Source organism: Pleurodeles waltl, chromosome 3_2 (assembly GCF_031143425.1).
Source record: "Pleurodeles waltl isolate 20211129_DDA chromosome 3_2, aPleWal1.hap1.20221129, whole genome shotgun sequence".
Lineage (NCBI taxonomy): Eukaryota > Metazoa > Chordata > Amphibia > Caudata > Salamandridae > Pleurodeles > Pleurodeles waltl.
In genome coordinates, this window is record NC_090441.1 from 2084172 (window position 1) to 2105858 (window position 21687).

General features: G+C 43.4%; 1 protein-coding gene across 2 annotated transcripts in view; it reads left to right on the forward strand.

Moving 5' to 3' along the window:
* USP32 (ubiquitin specific peptidase 32) overlaps positions 1–21687 on the forward strand; it is a 941828-nt gene that overhangs the window by 760026 nt on the left and 160115 nt on the right. For both annotated transcript variants that reach the window (XM_069226537.1, XM_069226538.1), the window contains exon 24: positions 328–479. In XM_069226537.1, coding sequence (XP_069082638.1) covers positions 328–479 — 152 coding nt within the window. The remainder of the gene's footprint in view (positions 1–327; positions 480–21687) is intronic.

The following is a 21687-nucleotide window of genomic DNA, read 5'->3' on the forward strand; positions in this document are numbered from 1 at the left end:
GTTAAGTTTCTGCTTTGCAAAAGATTTCCACTAGATGGCATAATACCCTTAGATAGGACTGTGACTGATATTTATAATAAAACAGGCTACCTTGGTGCCAGGTCTTCATTCTCTTAAACGCGCCCTGCTACATATAACGTGAAAACATACTTATTTCACTGACGCTGGACCGCTTTCTCATAATCAGATAAATAGAGATGCATTCTTGTGCACTGTGTGTTCGTTTGCTACTGAAAATTGTTAAAGCCGTTGGTTGAGAAAACGTGTTAAGTATGTTTTATATATTAAACTCTGTCCTTGCTCAAAATGTCTTCCTTTGTTTTAAAGTTATTAAGTTAGATGGCACCACTCCTATCCGGTATGGGCTGAGATTGAACATGGATGAAAAGTATACAGGGTTGAAAAAGCAGCTCAGTGATCTCTGTGGGCTAAAACCAGAACAAATTCTCCTGGCAGAGGTTCATGGATCCAATATCAAGGTAAGAACATCTCTGAGACCATGTCCTTCACTCCAGCTCATCGCAGTCTGCTTAACCTGCTACGAACAGCCCTTTTGTACTACATACTTGCTAATTATTCAGCTCCCTTGTGGTGTCTGGGTGTTAGAAGAGGTCTTTGCCCTTCCAACTCCTCAGTGTTCCCCATGAGGCACAGCCTGCACCATATGCCCTCGCTGGAGGCCCATGGAACTGTTTTACAAAAGGATGTCTGAGCTCAAGCCTGTAGCATGCATCGGCCTACACAGGGCTCGGAAACTCATAAAAATATTACTAGACCTCGAGTTACTTAAATAATCTACTTGATCTAACTGTAATGTACATCACCCATAAACGGGTCTCAAATTGTGTGATCCTAGGCAAATAGTTTATAGAGTCTCCTTTTTCTTAATTCTCACATATGATTGCACCTTCAAATATGTGAGCTCAGCATTTCTGCAGTACAAAAGACCTATTTTGTTTGCTTAAGTAGACTAAGGTGTGCTGCATGCATCACAAGAATCTACCACACATACCCATGAGGTCTAGCCCACATAACCTAGGACTTCTTTTAGTTTACTAACAACATTGCCATAAGGGCAGGAGTGTTTCTCAGTTTGTTTAAACACTCAGTTTTAATGAATATATTACTAAACCATGATGTGGCAACATATTGTCATCTACAACAGTAACTTTCCAAGAAATGTCCAAAAACCTCTCCACTAATTTGCAGCTTTACTTATAAAACTATATAGCGTATTAACAATCTGTGAAAATTGGGTTTCATAAAACATATCCTTTGCACATCAACTTGTAAAGTATTCTGATTTGTTTTCATCCTATAAAAATATTTTTTAACCACACAGACATATAAAAAAGGGCTTTCACAACTACTGAAATATATTTTGAAATGTTTGCACAGTTGACTTAGTCATTTTAATGTTGTTCTGCTAGGAAAAAGCTGACACCATACATCCTTTTATTGTACATTCTAAGCAGCTGGTCACACAGTTCACCTTACAAAGTCCTGGAACTCTTCAGTCAGAAGGAACATTAATTGTAAGAAAAACTGACTTTTGAACTCTCTCTGTAAACACAGAGCAAATGTGACATAAGAACAAGATTTAAAGGCATCTTTTATTGCCCCTCCACTTTTCGACTGAACAGAACACCTGTTCAGTGTCAACTTGCCAGAAGGGACAAGTAAATATTAAAAATAGCTGGACCTGATCAAATAAGACTCGCCAATGGAGTGGTGGAGTGGATTTTTCGAGCCCTGCTACCCCTCATCATCCTCTCTGCTGGCATAGAAGCAGTGAAGAAAGCTCTTCTTTTCTCTGCTCTTTGACGGCTTCCACATTTTCTACCACACGTTGGTATGCTAGATTTCTTAGGTTTGATCTTTTTATTATGCAGCATTATGACAAAGCCAGTAGGCCTGGCCTATTTATTATGAAAATCATGTGTTAAAGCTAATAGGCTTTTAAGGATGGATTATTAGTACAATGTGCTAAAAGCCTGCCGGCTGGCATATGTTACAATTACCATAGTAGGCAAGGATTTTGTTTCTGGTGATCAACCGGAGCAAACCAACATAGTAGATGATATGTGTAGGAAGTTGGCTCTGTATATACTATCACAAAGTGAAAGATAGTGTGCACAGAGTCCAAGGGTTCCCCATAGAGGCTGATAGTGGCAAAATTAGATGATACTAATGCTCTATTTTGTGGTAGTGTGGTCGAGCAGTGGGCTTATCAGAGGATAGTGTTAAGCATTTGTTGTACACACACAGGCAATAAATGAGGAACACACACTCAAAGACTTAGCTCCAGGACAATAGGTTTTTATATAGAAAAATATATTTTCATAATTTATTTTTAGAACCACAAGATTCAAATTTGAGTTAAGTACAAAAAATGCAAGGTACTTCACACAGATAAGTATAGAACTTTGATTTAAAACAGTAGTACACACAGTTTTGGTTAAAATGGCAATAAGCGATTTTAAAAGTGGACACTGTGCAAAAATCAACAGTTCCTGGGAGAGGTAAGTTTTGGTTAGTTTTTCAGGTAAGTAAAGCACTTACACAGTCAGTGTCCTGGGCATAGGCAGTCCACCGTTGGGAGTTCAAGGCAACCCCAAAGCCACAGCACCAGCAACACAGGGCCGGTAAGGTGCAGAGGTCAAAGGAGGGCCCAAAACACATAGGCGCCTATGGAGAACAGGGGTGCTCTGGTTCCAGTCTGCTAGCAGATAAGTGCCTGCGTCCTCGGGCAGTAGACAAGGGGGATTTTGTAGAGCACTGGGACACACACACAAGCCCACAAAACACACCCTCAGCGGCACAGGGGCGGCCGGGTGCAGTGTGCAAGGTAGGTGTTGGGGAGAATTTCCCAAGGCAGGGGTCACCTCAGCTCAGGACACCTTAGGGTCTGTCCTGACTGGTGGGCGGCGACTCCTTGTTTTTCTCATTATCTCCTCCGGACTTGCCACCAAATGTAGGGGCTGTTTCCGGAGAGGGCGTGCATCTCCACTAGCTGGGATGCCCTGGTGCGCTGTAACAACAGGAATGAGCCTTTGAGGCTCACTGCAAGGTGTTACAGTTCCTGCAGGGGGAGGTGAGAAGCACCTCCCCTCAGTGCAGGCTTTGTTCCTGGCCAGAGAGTGACAAAGGCACTCACCTCTTGTGGCCAGAAACTCGTCTGGTTGTGGCAGGCTGGCAGGAATTGGTCAGCCTAACACTAGGAGTCGGGCTGGCATGCAGGGGGCATCTCCAAGATGCCCTCTGTGTGCATTTTGCAATAAATTCCACACTGGCATCAGTGTGCATTTATTGTGCTGAGAAGTTTGATACTAAACTTCCTAGATTTCAGTGTAGCCATTATGGAACTGTGGAGTTCGTAATTGACAGACTCCCAGACCATATACTCTTTATGGCTACCCTGCACTTACAATGTCTAAGGTTTGGCTTAGACACTGTAGGGACATAGTGCTCATGCAACTATGCCCTCACCTGTGGTATAGTGCACCCTGCCTTACGGCTGTAAGGCCTCCTAGAGGGGTGACTTACCTATGCCACAGGCAGTGGGTTGAGGGCATAGGGTTGAGCGGTACAGCCGCGGTCAGAAACGGAAAACCGGCGGTGTACCGCCGGTTTTCTGCTGCCATGGGGATTCCGACCCCCATACCGCCATCCTGTTCCTGGCGGTTTTGGCCGCCAGGAACAGGATGGCGGTATGGGGTGTCATGGGGCCCCTGGGGGCCCCTGCAGTGCCCATGCCAATGGCATGGGCACTGCAGGGGCCCCCGTAACAGGGCCCCACAATGATTTTCAGTGTCTGCCATGCAGACACTGAAAATCGCGACGGGTGCAACTGCACCCGTCGCACCCCTTCCACTCCGCCGGCTCCATTCGGAGCCGGCATCCTTGTGGAAGGGTGTTTCCCGCTGGGCTGGCGGGCGGCCTTCTGGCGGTCGGCCGCCAGCCCAGCGGGAAACCCAGAATACCCGCGGCGGTCTTGTGACCGCGCAGCGGTATTCTGGCAGCTCCCGCCGGCCCTGCGGATACCGCGGCCGGCGGGAGTCAGAATGACCCCCTAAGTCTGTATGTTTTCCTGTGAGGAAACCCTTTGCATGCACTCCTGTATTACATGAATAAAAGTTATTTTTCTGTTGATGTATGCTATTCAGAAAGTAGCTTGCATCATCAAAATATTTTGAGTCCTCACTGGATCCTCGATGCATTTTGGAATAATTTTCTGGGCCTTTGTCACTGGGAGGGATCGAGATCACTAACTCCTTTACCCTCAATTTCAACACAGAAACAGATGTTAAATATTTGTTCTTTCACCAGTCACCCTACCAATTCATAAATCTCAGTTAAAATATTAATTGCGACTATGGTGGATCCAAAACTGAAACAAACGTCAGTTTGTTTTTCTATGCAGCTTGAATATCCTTGTGCACATGATACTACATTCATATCGTAAAAATCCATCTATCCATCATAACTGTAATCATTAACGAAACACAAACTTCCAGACTGTCTCTTAAACTTTGTAATAGTAAATGGGATCCATAGAATATCAAGAGAATTCTATGTAGGTCAAGATAGCACCCGAGTTTCCATTTAATTTTTAGGTTGTAATTCTGGGGAGTAGAGCCGTACATACATGGTCATATCTATCTGATAGAGAGACTTCTAGTTGCAGATTTCTTACCTTGAATTTCCCCCCCGGCATCAGACTGGATCCGGTGGATTTTGTGAGCATTACTCCTGTGCGCCGTAAGGTGGCATTGATTGGCTCTGTGTCAGTCATCGACATAGTCTGCACTGGATATGGTGTTGCGGTTCCCATATTGGTGCCACCCCAGCGTGCTGACATCAGTTCTTTTTTTTCCACCACAGCAATCGCTGATCCAAAGAGAGATAGCCCTCAGCCATTTTTTGGTTGGCTTTTTTCAACTTTTTGTCAAAGAGTTTTTTGAGTTTTCTTCTCCTGGTATGTCCATGATGTCTTCGAGAAAGATCACTTCAAGCCCTGTGGATCTTGTCATCAGGCGATGTCTGTGAGGGATCCGCACCTCGTGCGTCTTTGGTGTCTGGAGCGCAAACATGACCTGATGTGCTCAAGTGTCAGGCCGTGCATCTGAAGGTTTTGAGGTAGCAGTCCCTAAAGTTGATGGCAGCCTGGCACTTGACTCTGCGCAAGTCGAGATCTCTGCCGAGAGAAAGGTCCTGGGATCAGTCACGTAGTCCTCCATCGTTGTCGTCCCACTCCAAGTCCTCGGGTAATCAGTTAAGTTGAGGCACAAGAAGAAATCTAAGGAATCAAAGCATTCTTCGACTTCTCCTTTGTCAGTCGGCCAACGAGACAAGGGAGCATCGACATTCTAGGCGTCGCTCTGCGGAGCCTGTGCCTGGGCCGACTCTGCACCTCTCTGAGTTTCCAGGAGCCAGAGTGACCCCTACCCAACTCGAGCAGTTTTATGAGGCCATGTGCCTACTTTCTGGGCAGTCTGACACCGCTGGAGCACCTTTGGGCCCCGCGGAGATGGAAGGAGCCAGTCCGGTTTCGTACATGCAGCTTCAGCATCAGCGCCGAAGGGCACTCAGGGATCCAGTCCTGGATCCGGACCAACATCAGTCGCACCACTCTGAGATTCCCTGACACCGGTCCAGACGCTAACGTTCTCAGCGTTGTTTGCACCCACGGGCACCCCCATTCCCTTAGTAATCCTCAACTCCGACAAAAAGCTGTATTGACGGCATACAATGCAAATTTCTGCCACCTGCATGAGCCTTGCCTCCTAGGTCGGATCCTGAGCCCCTTTCTTATGGGCTAGGTTACATGAATGAATGGTAGGGGGTCATTGAACCCTTTAGAATACCAGCTCCATGAAGAACAACCTATGGCCTGGCGTACAGACTTGTGTGAAGCTAGGGGATTGGGCTGTTCTCTAGATACTAGCACGCTTTCTCCCCCTATCCTGGCTACGGTGGAGGGAGCTTTCTACTCTGTGGTGGTGAAGAGGGCAGCTGAGGTCCTGGACCTTAGGTTGCCCTCTGTGGCTGTCAGGACTAATCTCCTAACAGAGGTGTTACAACTGGGAGCTTCCACCTCAGAACCCATGCTTCCGTTTAATGAGGCCCTCATGGGTGTCCTACTGAGTACCTGGTCCGAACCCAGCACAGGGGCTCCTGTGAACAGGACAATTGTCTGCTGCCGTCGACCGGCTCCAGAGGACCCAGGTTTTCTGACAAAATACCCCACCCCTGAGAGCTTGGTTATCCCAGCCCCTACCTCCCAGAGCCCGTTTCCTTGCTCACCCAGGGAAAGGGAATCCAAAAGGTTGAACACACTTGGGAAGAAGATGTGGTCCGTGAACACTGATTGCCTGTTGGGCCACTATTCCCACACGCTGTGTGATACGGTTGTGCAAGTGCTGCCAGAGGTCCCGGAGGAGGCCTGGGCTGTACTCTATCAGGCTGTTGCCGATGGTAGAGACAGATAGATGTTCACAATCTGTTGTGGACTTGACACAACTAACTCACTAGACAGAGAGGTTTCATCAGCAGTGACCCTGAGGCACCATGCCTGGCTGAGGATGTCTGGCTTTTCAAGGGATGTCCAAGCTACCTTGATGGACATGCCGTTTGAGGGTAACCATCTCTTTGGACACAAGGTAGACTCTGCGCTCAAGTGCTTCAAGGATTCTCTGGCTACGGCCAGGTCCTTTGGCTTCACTGCGGTCCCTCATCCCCCCAGTCTGCCTTTCATCCATTTTGTGGCTACGGAAGGGGTCTCCAACCATGTCCATTCCTGGCAGGCCATTGTGCCGTGCATGCTTCCCAGCCTCTGCGAGGCCAAGGCGCGGAATCCACCAACCTCGTGGATCAGGTGGCCAGTGGTCTGGACAGTCCCCGTCCCCCTAACCTTTGCAGTAACCTCTAAGCCTTCTTAGTCTGACTCTTCCCCCCACCTTGGGCCAATTGGAGGTAGAATTTGTCATCACCTGCTCTGCTGGCAATCCGTCATGTCAGACGAGTGGGTTTTGCAGATGGTCTGAATGGGCTACTCCCTCCCTTTTGAGACTATCCCTCTATCCGTGCCACCATCCTACGTTTGGATGACGGAGGATCACTTGCCCCTTCTCAGTGATGAGGTTACGGCTCTCTTGGCCAAAGGAGCCATAGAGAGGGTTCCCATGCCAGAAGTAGGTCACGGTTGCTATTCCCACCATTTTCTGGTACCCAAAAAGGACAAGGGCCTCCACCCTATCCTAGACCTTCACTTCCTCAACCTCTTCCTCAAGAAGGGAAAGTTCAAGATGCTCCCTCTGCCCTGGACCCAGGAAACTAGATGGTAGTGTTGGACTTTCAGGTTGTTTATTTCCATATTCCCTTCCTGCCTGCCTACAGATGTTACTTGCGGTTCACGATGGCCATGAGCACTTTCAGTTCACCGTGCTCCCCTTTGGCATTACCAGTGCCCCTATGGTGTTCACCAAGGTGATTGCAGTGGTTGCAGCTCATCTGCGCTGATCAGGGGTTTCAGTCTTCCCCTATCTTGACAACTAGCTGTTGAAGGCGGGCTTGCCCAGGCTGTCGTCTCACTCCTCCAGATTACTGTGGACCTCCCCACATTCATTGGGCTTCACTATAAACATGCCAAAGTTACACCTGACTCCCTCTCAAATGCTCCCCTTCATCTGAGCTGTTCTGGACACAGTGCAGTTTCGGGCTTATCTTCCAGAGTAGCGAGTCCAGGACATTCAGGCTATGATACTGATGTTTCAGCCTGTATCCTGGATTTCAGTGAGAATGACTCTGAAGCTGCTGGGCCTCATGGCCTCCTGCATCCTGCTGGTGATACATGCCAGAATGCATATGCAGGCTCTGCAGTGAGACCTTAAGTTCAAGTGGGCGCAGCATCAGGGGAATCTCTCTGACATGGTCCAGATCTGGAGGGAACTGTGTAAGTTCTGCAGTGGTGGCTTTTGAACTGATACTGGGTGAGAGGCAGTGCTTAATTTGAGCCGGTCGTTTCTGGTGAAGGACATCTGCACTTAATTTTGAGGACCAGCACTTATTTTTCTCCCTCAAGCATTTTCTGCCTCAAGCATCAACTGCAAGCATCTACTGGGAGCAAAAAAGCACAAATGGGAAAGACGAAGGAAGAGAAAAACGAAAAAGCATCACAAAGGGAGAATGTTGCAAGAGTGAGCAGAAGGGGCAGGAGTGGCTATAAATGGATTAGAGAGGCCTGAGATGGCTTTAGGATTACGCTGCCTCAGTATTCCTTGCTTGCACATTTAATTGCAGCAGTTGCATGTTTTAGAGGAAAGCTTTGGGCACTGCCACATTTTTATTTACAAATTAAGCACGGGTCAGAGGCAGATCCCTCTCCCTTTCCCACCCAGATTTGACAGTAGTGATAGATTGTTCACTCCTGGGATGGGGTGGCCACATGGGAGAGCCGGAGATCAGAAGCATCTGGTCTCAGGTGGAGTCCGGGCTCCACATCAGTCTTCTGGAGCTCAGGGAGGTCAGACTGGCATTGAAAGCATTTCTTCCCTCCCTTCCTCAAAGGGAAAGTAGTGCAAGTGTTCATGGACAACACAACTGCTGTGTGGTATTGCAACAAGCAGGGCAGGGTGGGGTCGTGGACTCTGTCAGAAAGCACTGCGCCTCTTGGCATGGCAGGAACATCATGGCATTTCCCTGATGGGCTCTCTGAACGCCAGAGCGGACGAACTCACCTGTCAATGCCTGGTCGATCATGAATGGTGTCTCCATCCAGAGGTGAGGCAAGGTCTCTTTCAGCAGTGGGGAGAACCTTGGTTAGATCTGAGAATGCACAATGTCAGCAGTTCGCGTGTTGGAGTTTCCAAGGCGACACTCACTTGGCAATACTTTTCATCTTGAGTGGAGCTCAGGCCTCCTGTACGCCTTACCGCCCATACCACTTGTGCTCTGAGTTCTCAAGAAGATCACTACCGACCAGACCCAAGTGATCCTTGTGTTGCAGGACTGGGCACAAAGTGTCCGGTGTTCTGAGCTATTGAGCACGGCCATCGACCCTCTGATCAGGCTGCCCCTTTGGGAGGATCTTCTGTCGCAGCAGCAGGGGAGTGTTCTCCACCCAAACTTATCTAGTATCTGCCTTCTTGGATGGAGATTGAGTGGCAGCAGTTGCCAGCTTTCAACCTTCTGCTCAAAGTCTTTGACTTTATCTTGGCAGTCACCTATCCCTCCAACAAAATGGTATACCCCTGTTGGTGGAACAAATTTGTGGCATGGTGCACAGACAAGTCTGTTAACCCCCTCTATGCCCCTCTTTCCGAGGTCTTTTTGTTTAAACTTTCTTTGGCCCAGCAGGGCTCTGCTTTGAGCACCCTCAAAGGTTCTTTGTCTGCTTTTCTGAGACTACCTGATCAACCCTCTTTGTTTTAATCTCCCATTGTTAGTAGATTCCTTAAGGGTCCTACCCATATGTTCCCTCCATCACGATTCATAATGGCCTTGTGGGATTTGAATCTAGTTCTTGTACGCTCCCTTCGAGCCACTTAATAACTGTCCTCTCTGGCTTCTGACATTAAAAACAGCCTTCCTTGTGGCAGTCCCATCTGTTCGTAGGGTGAGTGAGCTGCAGGCATTCCCATCTAAGCGACCCTACCTTTCCATCTATCCTGACAAAGTGGTGCTTTGCACCAGGGCTTCCTTTTTACCAAAAGTGGTCATGCCCTTTCATGTAGGCCAATAACCTTGCTTACTTTTTATGCTCCCCGTCATCCTTCTAAGGAAGAGGAGAGACTCCACTGCCTGGACCCAAAAAGAGCTTTGGTGTTCTACCTTGATCGTACCATAGAGTTCTCGGTGGATGATCAACTCTTTGTTGGGTATGTAGGTTAGGCAGTGCAGAAGCGAACCATCTCTAGATCGGTTGGTCTATACATTAAAATGTGCTATGCATTTGCTAAAAAGCAACCCCTGGAGGGTTTGCACGCTCATTCCACCAGAGCAACAGCTGCAACCACTACGTTGACACGCAGTGTACTTGTCCTGAGCATCTGTCACCCAGCAACATGTGCATCTCTGTACACTTTTTAAAAAAACTACTTCCTAGACAGTAGGGTCCACAGGGACAGGTACTTAGTCCATTTGGTCCTGCAGGATTTCCTAGTATGATCTTGGTTTGCAGACCCTCCTCTGGGGATGGTATTGCTTGGGTAGCTATTCTAAGGTAAGGAATCTGCAACTATAAGTCTCTATCAGATTAACAAGTTACTTACCTTTGGGTAATCCCTTACCTGATAGAGACACATTCTAGTAGCAGATTCCTTACCAACCCTCCCATACTCCCACCTCTGCAAACTGATTTCTAGGGGCCAGGACTCCACTTTCAGGGCCTTAGTTTTGACGCACCAGTAGTCAGTTTCTTTATGGCTCTGCGTTTCTGGCGTGGAAAGTCATAAAAACAAACTGACGTCTGTGCTCCGGGGTGGTGCCCATATGGGAACTGCAACACCATATCCGGCTTGGCAACTGCAACTAAGTATTGTCTCTACCAGAGAAAAGCATTATCGAAGAGAGGTAACTCACTTTATTGTACTGCTTACTTTAAGTCCAGTTTGCTGAGTTTTCCAACATAACATAGAAATAAAACACTGGAAATTACATATAGACCTACATTAAAAACGTTACTGAACATCAATGAGTAGTAGAAATCAGACTACATTTTAATCATTATCAAAACAGGATAATCATGTACATGAGTTTGTTAGAGTGCTTAGTGAGTGTTAAGACACTTCATGTAGTCTAAATTATGTGGTTATGCGAAGGTATTGAGGGTTGTTTGTATCGGATAACAAATGCAGCATTTCCTTCTAAGAATGTAATCATGAGTTTTACATGACATGAAAAGCTGTACCCTGCACACAAGAATATCCTGTTGCAAAGAAAGACAAAAACATAGATGTTTGTTTCAAATTTTTATATACGACAGTTGTACTAAAAATGTATTCCAATTGTGATTTTCGGAGTTGTTTGGGTGATTAGTAAACCTCTGAAAAAACGAATGTTTAATATTTGTTTGTGTTAATACAATAGGATTTAAAGATATATTTTTTTGCCGTGACGAACAATCAAAACATAACCCGAAATGCATTGGGAATTCTGTGAGGAGTACTCCCAATATTTTGCTATTATAAGACACTTTCACACCAAAAAATATTATTAGCACAAAGAATAATGATTGGAAAGTTTTATGATCAGTTGAAATAAATTAAATTCATAAGTACAATAAAAGGTGAAGCAGATTACTAAATAAAAGAATGTGTGATTTGAGCTTCAGTTGATAGATTGATTGTAGTAGAATGAGTGCATTCAAGGACTTTCTTCACTTATTGGAGAGAGTGACATTAAAGAAGCTAAGATCCTTGGATAACCAATGGGCTGACCCAAAGCCCACTGTATGTATAAAATCCAGGATTTGTAAAACACAGCAAATCACCTGTGAGGGTCTCAAAGCACTCAATTGCAGGCACAGGCAATTAAGTGATTTACCCGGACTCACAAGATGTTGAGTCGACGCTGACACTCAAACCTGGTTCCACAGATCTGAAATCGGCAGCTCAGGCCATTACACCACATCCTCTCCTACTATGTACATATTTGGATGTCTTGGAAACAGTAGGTCTTCAGCAACAGTCAGCTAAAATACTTGAAAGGTGAAACCTAAAATGAATGTTGTCACTTGAAATATATTTGACCATCAATGCTCAAAAGTCCCTTTCCTACACATGAACCCCATCCTTACAGATTTACCCCACCCTTACACATTTATCTCAACTGGCACACTCCCTATCTTTTTTTCCACCTATTGGGCAGACTATGAGCATTAGCATCTATGGTGCTTCTCCCTTTTTGGACAGTGTTGTAGTTCTTTTGCTGTCATCCCTCCTTAGCTGGGTGGGTTGTTGACAAATTTCCTTTTCCAGTTGGCTAAAAAAGAGTTACCTTTCTGAAGCTTGTGCTGTTTTCAGTAAACTTGAAGCCATTATTAGCGAATGAATCGCGAAATGCCTCTGTGTCATGTTTGAGGAACCTGCACTCTGTGAGCGCCAGTATATTTCATACAAGTCATTGAAGAACCATCTCCTGTCTTCACAATGAATGGAAAGGGACTGACACAAGTTGTGAAATTCATAACATGCTATTGCATCTTGGTAGGAGTTATTAGTTACTCGGCTTCCTGTCTGAATTGACAGCACTTTTGGTATCCACATGAGTAGTGCCTTTACTATTATGTACTTTGTAGCACCCGTTTACAAGAGAAACATTTGGGTCCATGCTCCTGCCAGCTATTGTAAGCAGGAAAGCACTGGGGCTCATTACTAGGGTGAATTTGCTAACCGGATTTTCATTAAGAGATGCCACTAATCGCTACTCCGGATTATCAGCTTGACCCAAAAGGATCCCAGCATGTAACGATAAATCAAGGTCCTTTAGTTGAATTCTTCAGAGGTTGATAAGTCCTAGCCAAATCCCTCATTACCAAGATTGAGCTATCTCCTTTGAGAGTGCTGATACCACTTAATTGGTACTGGACTAACTTTTATCGGTACACCTATGCTAACTTTGAAGAAAATGCACCATCAAAGTCTGTGTCACAGTCTGGTTTTTGAAATTCATTCTCACCGATTAAAAATACTCAAAACATAAGGATAGGAGTGAGACGAAAAAGAATAAACCTAATGCAGCCTGTATTAATCTGTAAAGATTTCTGAATTTGAAGGAGTTTTTCATGACTATCACTTCTTTGTATGCCATCAGAACCTTTGCTATGTTATGTTGCAGCACCACCTTTTTATACCCTGCATGACGGCATTGTACAAGTTTTCACAGGCAACACTTCTGTGATGTTTTACTCAAGTAAGCAGCAACGGCCACTGTCTCATTCTCTTTTCTGCCTGACTACTTAACTTGGCTGAGGTCCCTCAAAAATCTATTCTCCTAGTAGCATCCATCTGCAAGGAAAGAGGAATATGTGAGCAGACAATCACTCTCCACAAAAGTGGAAGTTCAGTTGACAGGTAATTAGTTTATAGACCAGGAGCTATTCAAAGAAAAAAACTCTTCTCTCTCAGGTTATTCAAACAAACAGTCAAAACATCAAATAATCCAACAAATTAACTAACATATAAACAAATACATAATTATCAAATATTTATCCATAATAATATACAATAAATACAATTGAATCAGCACCGGACATGGAAAAACAAAAAAGACAAATGTCACACACAGACAAAACTCAAGACTTCAGACATATACACAACAAATAACACAATTCACGACAGTCTCAATATAAACCTTTGCTATTTCAAAATATACACATGAAAAATTTAATACACTAATACATCATACATGCAACAATAACATAAATGCTTAAATTTATCATCAGCTGTAAAAAACGTTTTTTTTCCTTCCATCCACGTATATTTTTCTTTAAATCGCCTTTATATAGTTCTTATATTTCAAAGAAACCTATGACTCTAAAGAAAGTTCTTATTGATGGATCCAAGATATATCCACAAATATATATTTTCAAAAAGCCTCAGCTGTATTGATCAAGAAGCAAGAGTATAGGTCTTCAGCCAGCCATCCAGTTCATCGCCGACGCGCGTTTCGGTGGGTAATCACACCAACAAATATTTTTAACCACCTTCCTCAGGGCTGTGCACCAAAGTGCATAAATAGGCTGGAATCTTATCTCTCTATATGACTCTTCCTCATTAGTTGTCACCAAAGAAGGGCTGTTTAAGAGCCGAAATGCTCAATTTCAGATAATTGGTACTGCTCGCTATTTCTTTTATGCCTCGCTTTCCATGACCGTGCGTGATCATCGTTACTTCATTTCTGATAAGCCGACTCATCGCTTCTTTGGTAAGCTTACTGAACTTAATAGCCTGCACTATACTAGGTGATAGGCAAACTATGAATCACTATAATTCAGTATACATTTCACAGTTATCATGCAAGAGAAACATCAGTGTCTGGAGTAATTGTATTTAGTAAAAACAAATTGCAAAACCTATATGGAAGCCAAAAACAAGTTTACATGACAAGCACACCATATGGTGAACCAAAAAATAACTAAACTAGCACGTAACTCTGGTATAAAGGTGGATTAATAAGATTGTGTGTGGTAGCAACTCACTCACAAAGGTCACCTCGTGGAAAAAATATTGGCTCCATCGTCGTTACTGCAGGTACCAGGAACTCCGCCAATGAACTGGCAACAGAAGAAGGACACTTTTGAAATCTACTTGGAAGTGATCGATGGGGACAGATTTATGACAAAAAAGAACAAGGTATTTTCAGTATACAATTTAGGTACAGAAGGCAGGAATATTTGGAATCTTTACCCCTGGAGATAGTACGTATCTTTACACTGGGGGGAGAGGACGGTGATTCTTCAACTGAGATTGACAAATATAATACTTGAACGTCATAAGTTTCTTCAGCGCTCAAAAATTTAGGGAGCGTCAATTGATGACTTTGTTGCTGCACTCAGAACACTTGCTACAACATGCAATTATAGAGAATTCAGAATTGAAATTATTTGAGATCAGTTGATAGAAAGGACTAGCAACAAGAAGGTACAGGAAAAACTCCTTTCTACTGAGGACACAGATTTGGAGGCAGCACTGAAGTTAGCTAGAACCATTGAGCATTCAGAAATTTGCATGAAGGAAAGGAATGAATGTATTCAACTAACGGGGGTGAAACATCTTAATGCCAAACACAATTCTTCAAAACAACATACTAAAAGAGCAAGTACTAGTGTTCTCCAAAATCCTGAAGTTAATCTGACCTAGTCAACGATCGAAAAGACTGAGAGAAATGCCACCTCATGTTTCCACTGTGGCAGCAAGTCCCATCTGGGGAATGCAAAATTTTGCTCTGCCATCAATCAAACGTGCTTTATATGTGGTAAAAGAGGACACTTTGCACATGTGTGCAGAGCAAATTCTAGTCAACGAGCAACTCCTTTGCAAATTGTCAAAAGTATTGAGGAGGATTTCATTGACTCGGATCAGGACAGCCATACAGTGCTAATGTTATCCTCAGCGAGCCAAGAAGGAAATGGAATTGTGGAAATATCATCTATGGAGGGGTCACGCAAAAGGAAACCCATGTCTTGTGTAATGTCCGTGAACAGTAGAAATGTGAAGTTGTTGGCAAACGCCGGTTCTTCTTTTAGGTTACTAACTGATTTCGGTGCAATAAGGGACATTGTTGTGCACTAATCTCACATAAAAATATTTGCATATGGGGCAAAAGCGTTGAAGTTATGGGCAAATTTGACGCTGATGTGTAATTTGATAGAAAACATGCCGTGGGGTAGTACATATTGTCAAAGAAGGAGCAAATTTGTTGGGTTGGGACGAGCACGGGGAACTGGGAATTATTTAGGACCCCAAATATCCTGACATGGTTTTATCTAAAAAAAAAAAAAAGTGAACAAGGTGTTATGTGTACAACTATTGCCCTTTTCCCAAAATTCAAGCCAGGTTAGTCATGTTAGAGCTGAGGAATGGATCACGGATTACCCTGAGGTTTTTGGTGATCAGTTGGGAATGTTAAAGGGTCTCCAGCATCACATAGTTTTAACACACGAAGCTAGGACAGTAGCTCACAAAGTATGCAGAGATCGATTAGGTTTGCATGAAGAATTGAAAGAAGAATTAGAAAAATGTTGTGCTGCAGGCATAATTGAACTCATCGAGGGGGGGGGGGTCACAGTGGTTAGCACCCAATGTACTAGCATGCAAAGCAGATAAGTCTATGATATTTTGTGTGGATCTTCTAGATCCAAACTCTAACATATGGGTAGATCGTCAACCTTTGCCCAACATTAATCAAATGCTAGCAACTTTGGGTGGTCCTAAATTCTTCACATCTCTCGTTGTAGCTTCGGCTTATCACCAAATAGTGTTGAGTAGGGATTTGAGACACTTAACATTGTTCGCTACACCTGAAGGGGCATATCGATATATCTGTATGCAGTTTGATCTAGCGTCTGCTTCAGCTGTATTCCAAAGGTTGATGAACCATTTGTTTAAAAATACCAAGGGAGTGAAGTTTTTCTAAGATGATATCTTGATATTTGGTGAATCAAAATCAGAACATGACGAGAGGGTAAGGGGAGTTTTAGAAATCATTAAAGCCAGTGGACTGACTCTAAAGAAGGGGAAATGTAAATTTTTACCGAAAGGTGTAGACTACTTAGGTCATCATGTATCAGGAAAAGGGGTTGAACCTAAATTGGAAATTTTAGGTGGCATTCAAAGTGCACCTAAACCCAGTAACAAAGACCAGCTTCACTCATTTCTCGGGCTGATAGAGTACTATTCTAAGTTTGTAAACAAATTTTCAGATAAAACAGCATGCTTGGGTAGATTTCTAGAAATAATAATGCGAAATATACGTGGGATGTCAAATGTGAGGGGAACTTTGAATTAATCAAAAAGGAAATAGTAGAAGCTCGCCAATTAAAGGTGTTGACATTAATGATTTATGCAGCATCACAACAGATGCTAATAATATAGATTTTGGTGCAGTGCTTATGCAAATTAGAAGTGATGGAAGGGAAGAAACCATTGCCTTCACATCTAGAACCGTAAGGGGAGATGAATCTACATATTCCACAGTAGAAAAAGAAGCTTTGACCATATGGGGAGTACAACATTTCATAAACTTCTTGTGGGGCGAGGAATTTGATTTTAGAACAGGCCACAGATACTTGGTAGATCTATTTGCAGCAAAAGGTGGGGGAGATCAACCCTGCGTATTGCCAAGTGGTTATACAGATTGAAAGAATTCCTTTACAAATTGGAATATGTCCCGGGACAAAGAATTATGTTGCTGACTGTCTCTCAAGATTGCCATTGGATGGAAGTGTAGAAGTACAGAATGTGATGGATGATCTGCTGGAAATGGTATGTGTTTTGAGTTCAGTTAGACACATCACGAAGGGGGCTTGGTCTGAGCAGGAATGTTTGGAAGCTGTGTTCAATGACAAGGGATTATATGATGTGTCTAATTTTGTGATGATAGGCTGGCCTTTTATAAAGAATACCCCAGAAGCATTGATTCCTTACAAGAGAGTGGAGGAGGAGTTGTCTATTATGGGGATCATTGTGCACAGAAGTGGACAACTGGTAGCTCCAGAATGTGTATGGAAATAAATATTGGATTTGGCCCATGAGGGATATCTTGGGATCCGGGCCATGAAGCAGAGAGGAAGGGAGCATTTTTGGTGGGCTGGGGTTGACAAAGCTTTTGAACAGTATGTCAGGGACTGTTCCATGTGTGTCCCCAGTGACAAATCGCAGGTATCATATCCAGCTCCCGTCAATCCAATCATAGTTCAAAATACACCTTTGTGTAAAGTGGCATTTGATGTGTCTGGGCTTTTCGGAGTTACAGGAGGTGCACCTAAATATACTTAGATCCTGGTACACTACATGACAAAATGGCCAGAAGTTACATTTGTGGGTAGCATAAATTCTGATGCTGTGATTACATTTTTCAAGGAATGTTTTTGAGGGATTCCATGAGAAACTAGTAACTGACAATGGTACCCAACTGGTATCCCGAGAAATGAAGTTTTCTTGAAAAGTCTGGTGTAAAGCACCTTTTAACTTCCCTGTATCATCCCTGAAGTAACGGTCTGGTGGAGTGGGTGAACTGTGTCATTAAGGACCAGCTGCAGCTAGCACTCATTAAAGAGCTGCATTGGAAAGAAGATGTTAATGATATGTTGTAGACAATAAGAACTACTCCACATATATGTACAGGAATATCTCATTTTACCTTTCTGAGACTCAGGATTACAGGATCTAAATTAAACAAAGAGTGGATGTCGAGAAAAACTGTTGACGCATGAAGAACTGTATGGTAGATGTAAGTAAGGGCTGTTGTACAGCAGAAGTATTGTTCTGCAGATGATTGACGTAGAACCTTGTCTGTTCAGTTTGGAGACTGGGTGAGAATTAAGAAACCTGGTTTTGTCCGCAAGGGTTTGTCACAGTTTTCTGCACCTGCCAAGGTAAAGAAAGTGAAGGATCATGTTGTTGTGCTAGGAAACAGAAACAATGTGGAACCAATGTTTCCTTTCCTTTACCAAAATCCAAAACAGATTATGTTGCCAGAAAAATGGGGATAGATATTGATGTTACTCATGACAAAGACAGTGCCAATAGGAGAGTGTCTGGCAGGACAAAGTTAAGTCCGGTGAAGTTAAAGGATTATGAATTTTATTAATCTTTCTGTGTAAAATTCTGTAGATGTCATGACATTCATTTTGTGTTTTCTTCTTTATCCAGAAGAACAGTATTTCAGATGTTATTGTGAATTTTATTCTTGTTTATTTTAAGTTTACTTTTCTTGCATGTTTATTTTGTGAAGGAAGGGGTGGATGTAAGGATGGAATGTTGGGAAGACTGTGCTCTGGTTTCCTGCGTGGAACCTGATATGGGTTCCTGGTGGGTGTTCAATGGGATGGCAGTTGCTGCCAGGATGTGTCAGCTGAAGAGAATAAACGTACCTGCTGTCGCTGTTGTCCAACTTATTTTCACCCCCTTCAAAAAAAGGAAAGGAAGTCAGCTTGAGAGTTTGCAATGCCCTGGACGCATGTGGTTCACATGCACGGAGAGAGGGCATTGATGAAACTTTCTAATATTTCTGCCTTGTTAATCCCACATTTCTTGTCAGAGGGGGTTGTGTTCATGGTTCTGATCAATAGGAAATAGAGAAGCGATGTTGTCTGTATTGTTGTGCAAAGTCCCAGTGCCAAAGCAAATTAAGTTGTTTGCTGTGTTAAGTCTTATAAGAGACATTTTGACCAAAGAGTGTGGAATCTCCTGTGTAATGAACTCCAGAGTAGTGAAACTATGTTTAAAGTATGGTGATTTTTTTCGTTCCGTGATACTGTGTATACTGTGCTTAATATTACCAAATGTACTTGAAGGAACTCTGCCGTTTCCGCCTGTTCACCCCGAATGTTTTGCCTTTTGCTGGACCCTATATGTTTGCTGGCTTTAGAACTCTGCGCTTTAACTCTGCTAACCACTGGTAAAGGGCTTGTGCTCCCCCTTTGAACATGGTTGAATTGGCATACTCCTAACTGCTATATTTAAATTGCTTACAGGTCCCTAGTAAATGGGACAAAATTTACTCAGGGTCTGGAAGTTAAACATCACTAGTGAATAGAACCTATTGCGCCATCCACTATTGTGGAAATATGGCTTCAAGCCTACCTCTGCAGCCTGATTGTAACAGTAGAAAACATGAACTGTGACCTGTCAAAATACATCCTTTTTGACAGGTTAGCTCCTCCCTTTTAAATATTAAGAGGTCACCCATATGTAGGCCTTGTAGCCCACAAGACAGGGTGCATACTATTTAAAAGTTAAACATGTGGAAATTTACGGTTAACATGTCCTTATGGGGACTAGTACCCAACAGCTATTTTCACTTTGACAAGCCTAGCTGCCCTCTGTAGAAAACCAGGGTACAGATTAAAATACTAATCCCGATCTGTAGATTGGGGCCTGCTAAATAGTTAAACCTCTATTTTTAACATTTACTAAAAATCCAATTCTTTGGTGAAGTCGCAGTTTTGATAAATGTAAAGTGACTTTTAGAAAGTTAACTTTTACGTGCATGACGTTCCTGCTGGAGGCTAATTTACATTGGCTCTTTTGCTTCTCCCAGACAGTAAGCAGCCTTGAATAGGTGTGAAATGACGCCCAGGAGCAAAAAATAGGCTTACGTGAATGGGCAAATATAACTCTTCTGAACCCCACAGAATGTTCAATGTGGGGCTGTGGGCGTACTTTTTGACACTCTTCTTGAATGTTTAATCCTGCTTGACGTGACTAGTTGGTTCACATATAACACTTGGCCACACTTAATAGGAAAGAAAGCAGTGTGCCACGAAAATTCTTGTGGCTCCACTGTCAGAGTTTTGTATGAATCTGCTTTTGTTTTACCAGTCATCTGTCCATGGGTTTATTGTAAGCACACTGAATGCAAACTGGATTTTAGTGTTAAATGTGGGAGGACACTAGAATTACTATAGTAAACCACCCCACACACACATAAAATGATCAAAGCCCAAGGTGAGTGTTTTTGAAGACCATTGCCATCTTGCAAATACGCAAAATCAATAGAGTTGACTCAGGAACTTTTACTCCTTTATTTGGGTCATGCCCAGACATCCTTCCTGCCAATTACCTTGTGTCAAGCATAAATGTAGCACCTCCAGGCACCCACTTCAGAACACTTCCTGGACATGAGGAAGATCAGAAGAGGACAGGGCCATCTGTCTATGACCTGAAAGAGCCCTGAAGGACTGGACCTGCTACCTTTTATACCCAGGACAAAGAAGTGGAGTCAACGTTCACAAGACTACATGGATACAAGCGTCTGTTTCCTGGATGTACCCATCTGACTATTAGCAACTGGACCCAGACTGGACCTTTTTGTTGGAATCTGCCTAGTACCCTGTGAGCTTCTGTGTGACTCCCCTGTGCTTTGGGGGTGCCTTAGAAGTGTACTCCTGTGTTGGATTGGGACTAAAAAGACTGAGTAACAAGTTAAAATCTTGGACCAGGAGGAACCTGGTTGGTTTCTCAACTTGTGCTCCATCACAGTCGGCCTCAAATTGCTCCTAGGTCCCTCTGTACCCCAACAGTCGCCTATTATTTCAGTTTGTGCTTTTTGGCACTATTTCTACTTAAAAAGTTCATCTCTCCATTTCTCCTTATTGGGTTTCTGTCATTTGATGTCATTTTGTTGATTAAATGTTACTCTGTTTTTCAGTTTGGGATTTTTTTGTTTTGCATTTTGACTTTATTGCTGTTTTGGTACTCTATAAATACACTTTGCTGAAAGTTAATCGTGTGTGCCAGCAGGTTGAGCTCAAGTTAATTTAGTGACTTTGAGGGTTTACCCTGGCATGGGTTGTGATTATTCCTTGAGGTGGTCAGTCGCCCATCCCAAATAATAATCCACTTTCTTTCAGCAATCCTCTAAACTGATGAGAAATTCACGGCTCTGGGAAGCAGCATACTAACATGAACATTTTCAGGAATTCCCCATGCAAATAGCAGAGTGTTGTTTGCCACAAAGGTGACTGAAGACTAACACTTTTTAAGTCTCCAAGCCCTCACCATGCCTAATAGTTAGCATCGATGCTGTCAGCTTTACAAGTTGCAGAATATTGACAACATTTGGAGGTGATCAGAAAGGAACCATTATGCCATTGAATCACCTACCCTTCCAACTCCCAACCAGATAGCTCCCTTTCTTCAGAAAGCAGATCTGCTCCCATCTTCAGTTTGAAACTGATAGACTCACAGGCAGTGCACAGTCTGTTCTTCCCTGATGGACTGTAGAAAAATGTTTTTACTCGTGATACTTTTATTTTCTTATGCCTTTACCTAGAAATTAGCATTTTAAACTTTTTATTGTCAGTATCATTATTTTCCAATGTATCCCCAGTATGAATCCTATTGCCCAACTTACCTTCCAGAAAATTGTGGTGAGTGGAAAGGAAAATTTGAGTGTATTGTGGATGTGTAGCACAAAAGAGCATTTAGAATTTTAGATCTGCGCAGTGAAACGTTGAAAGAA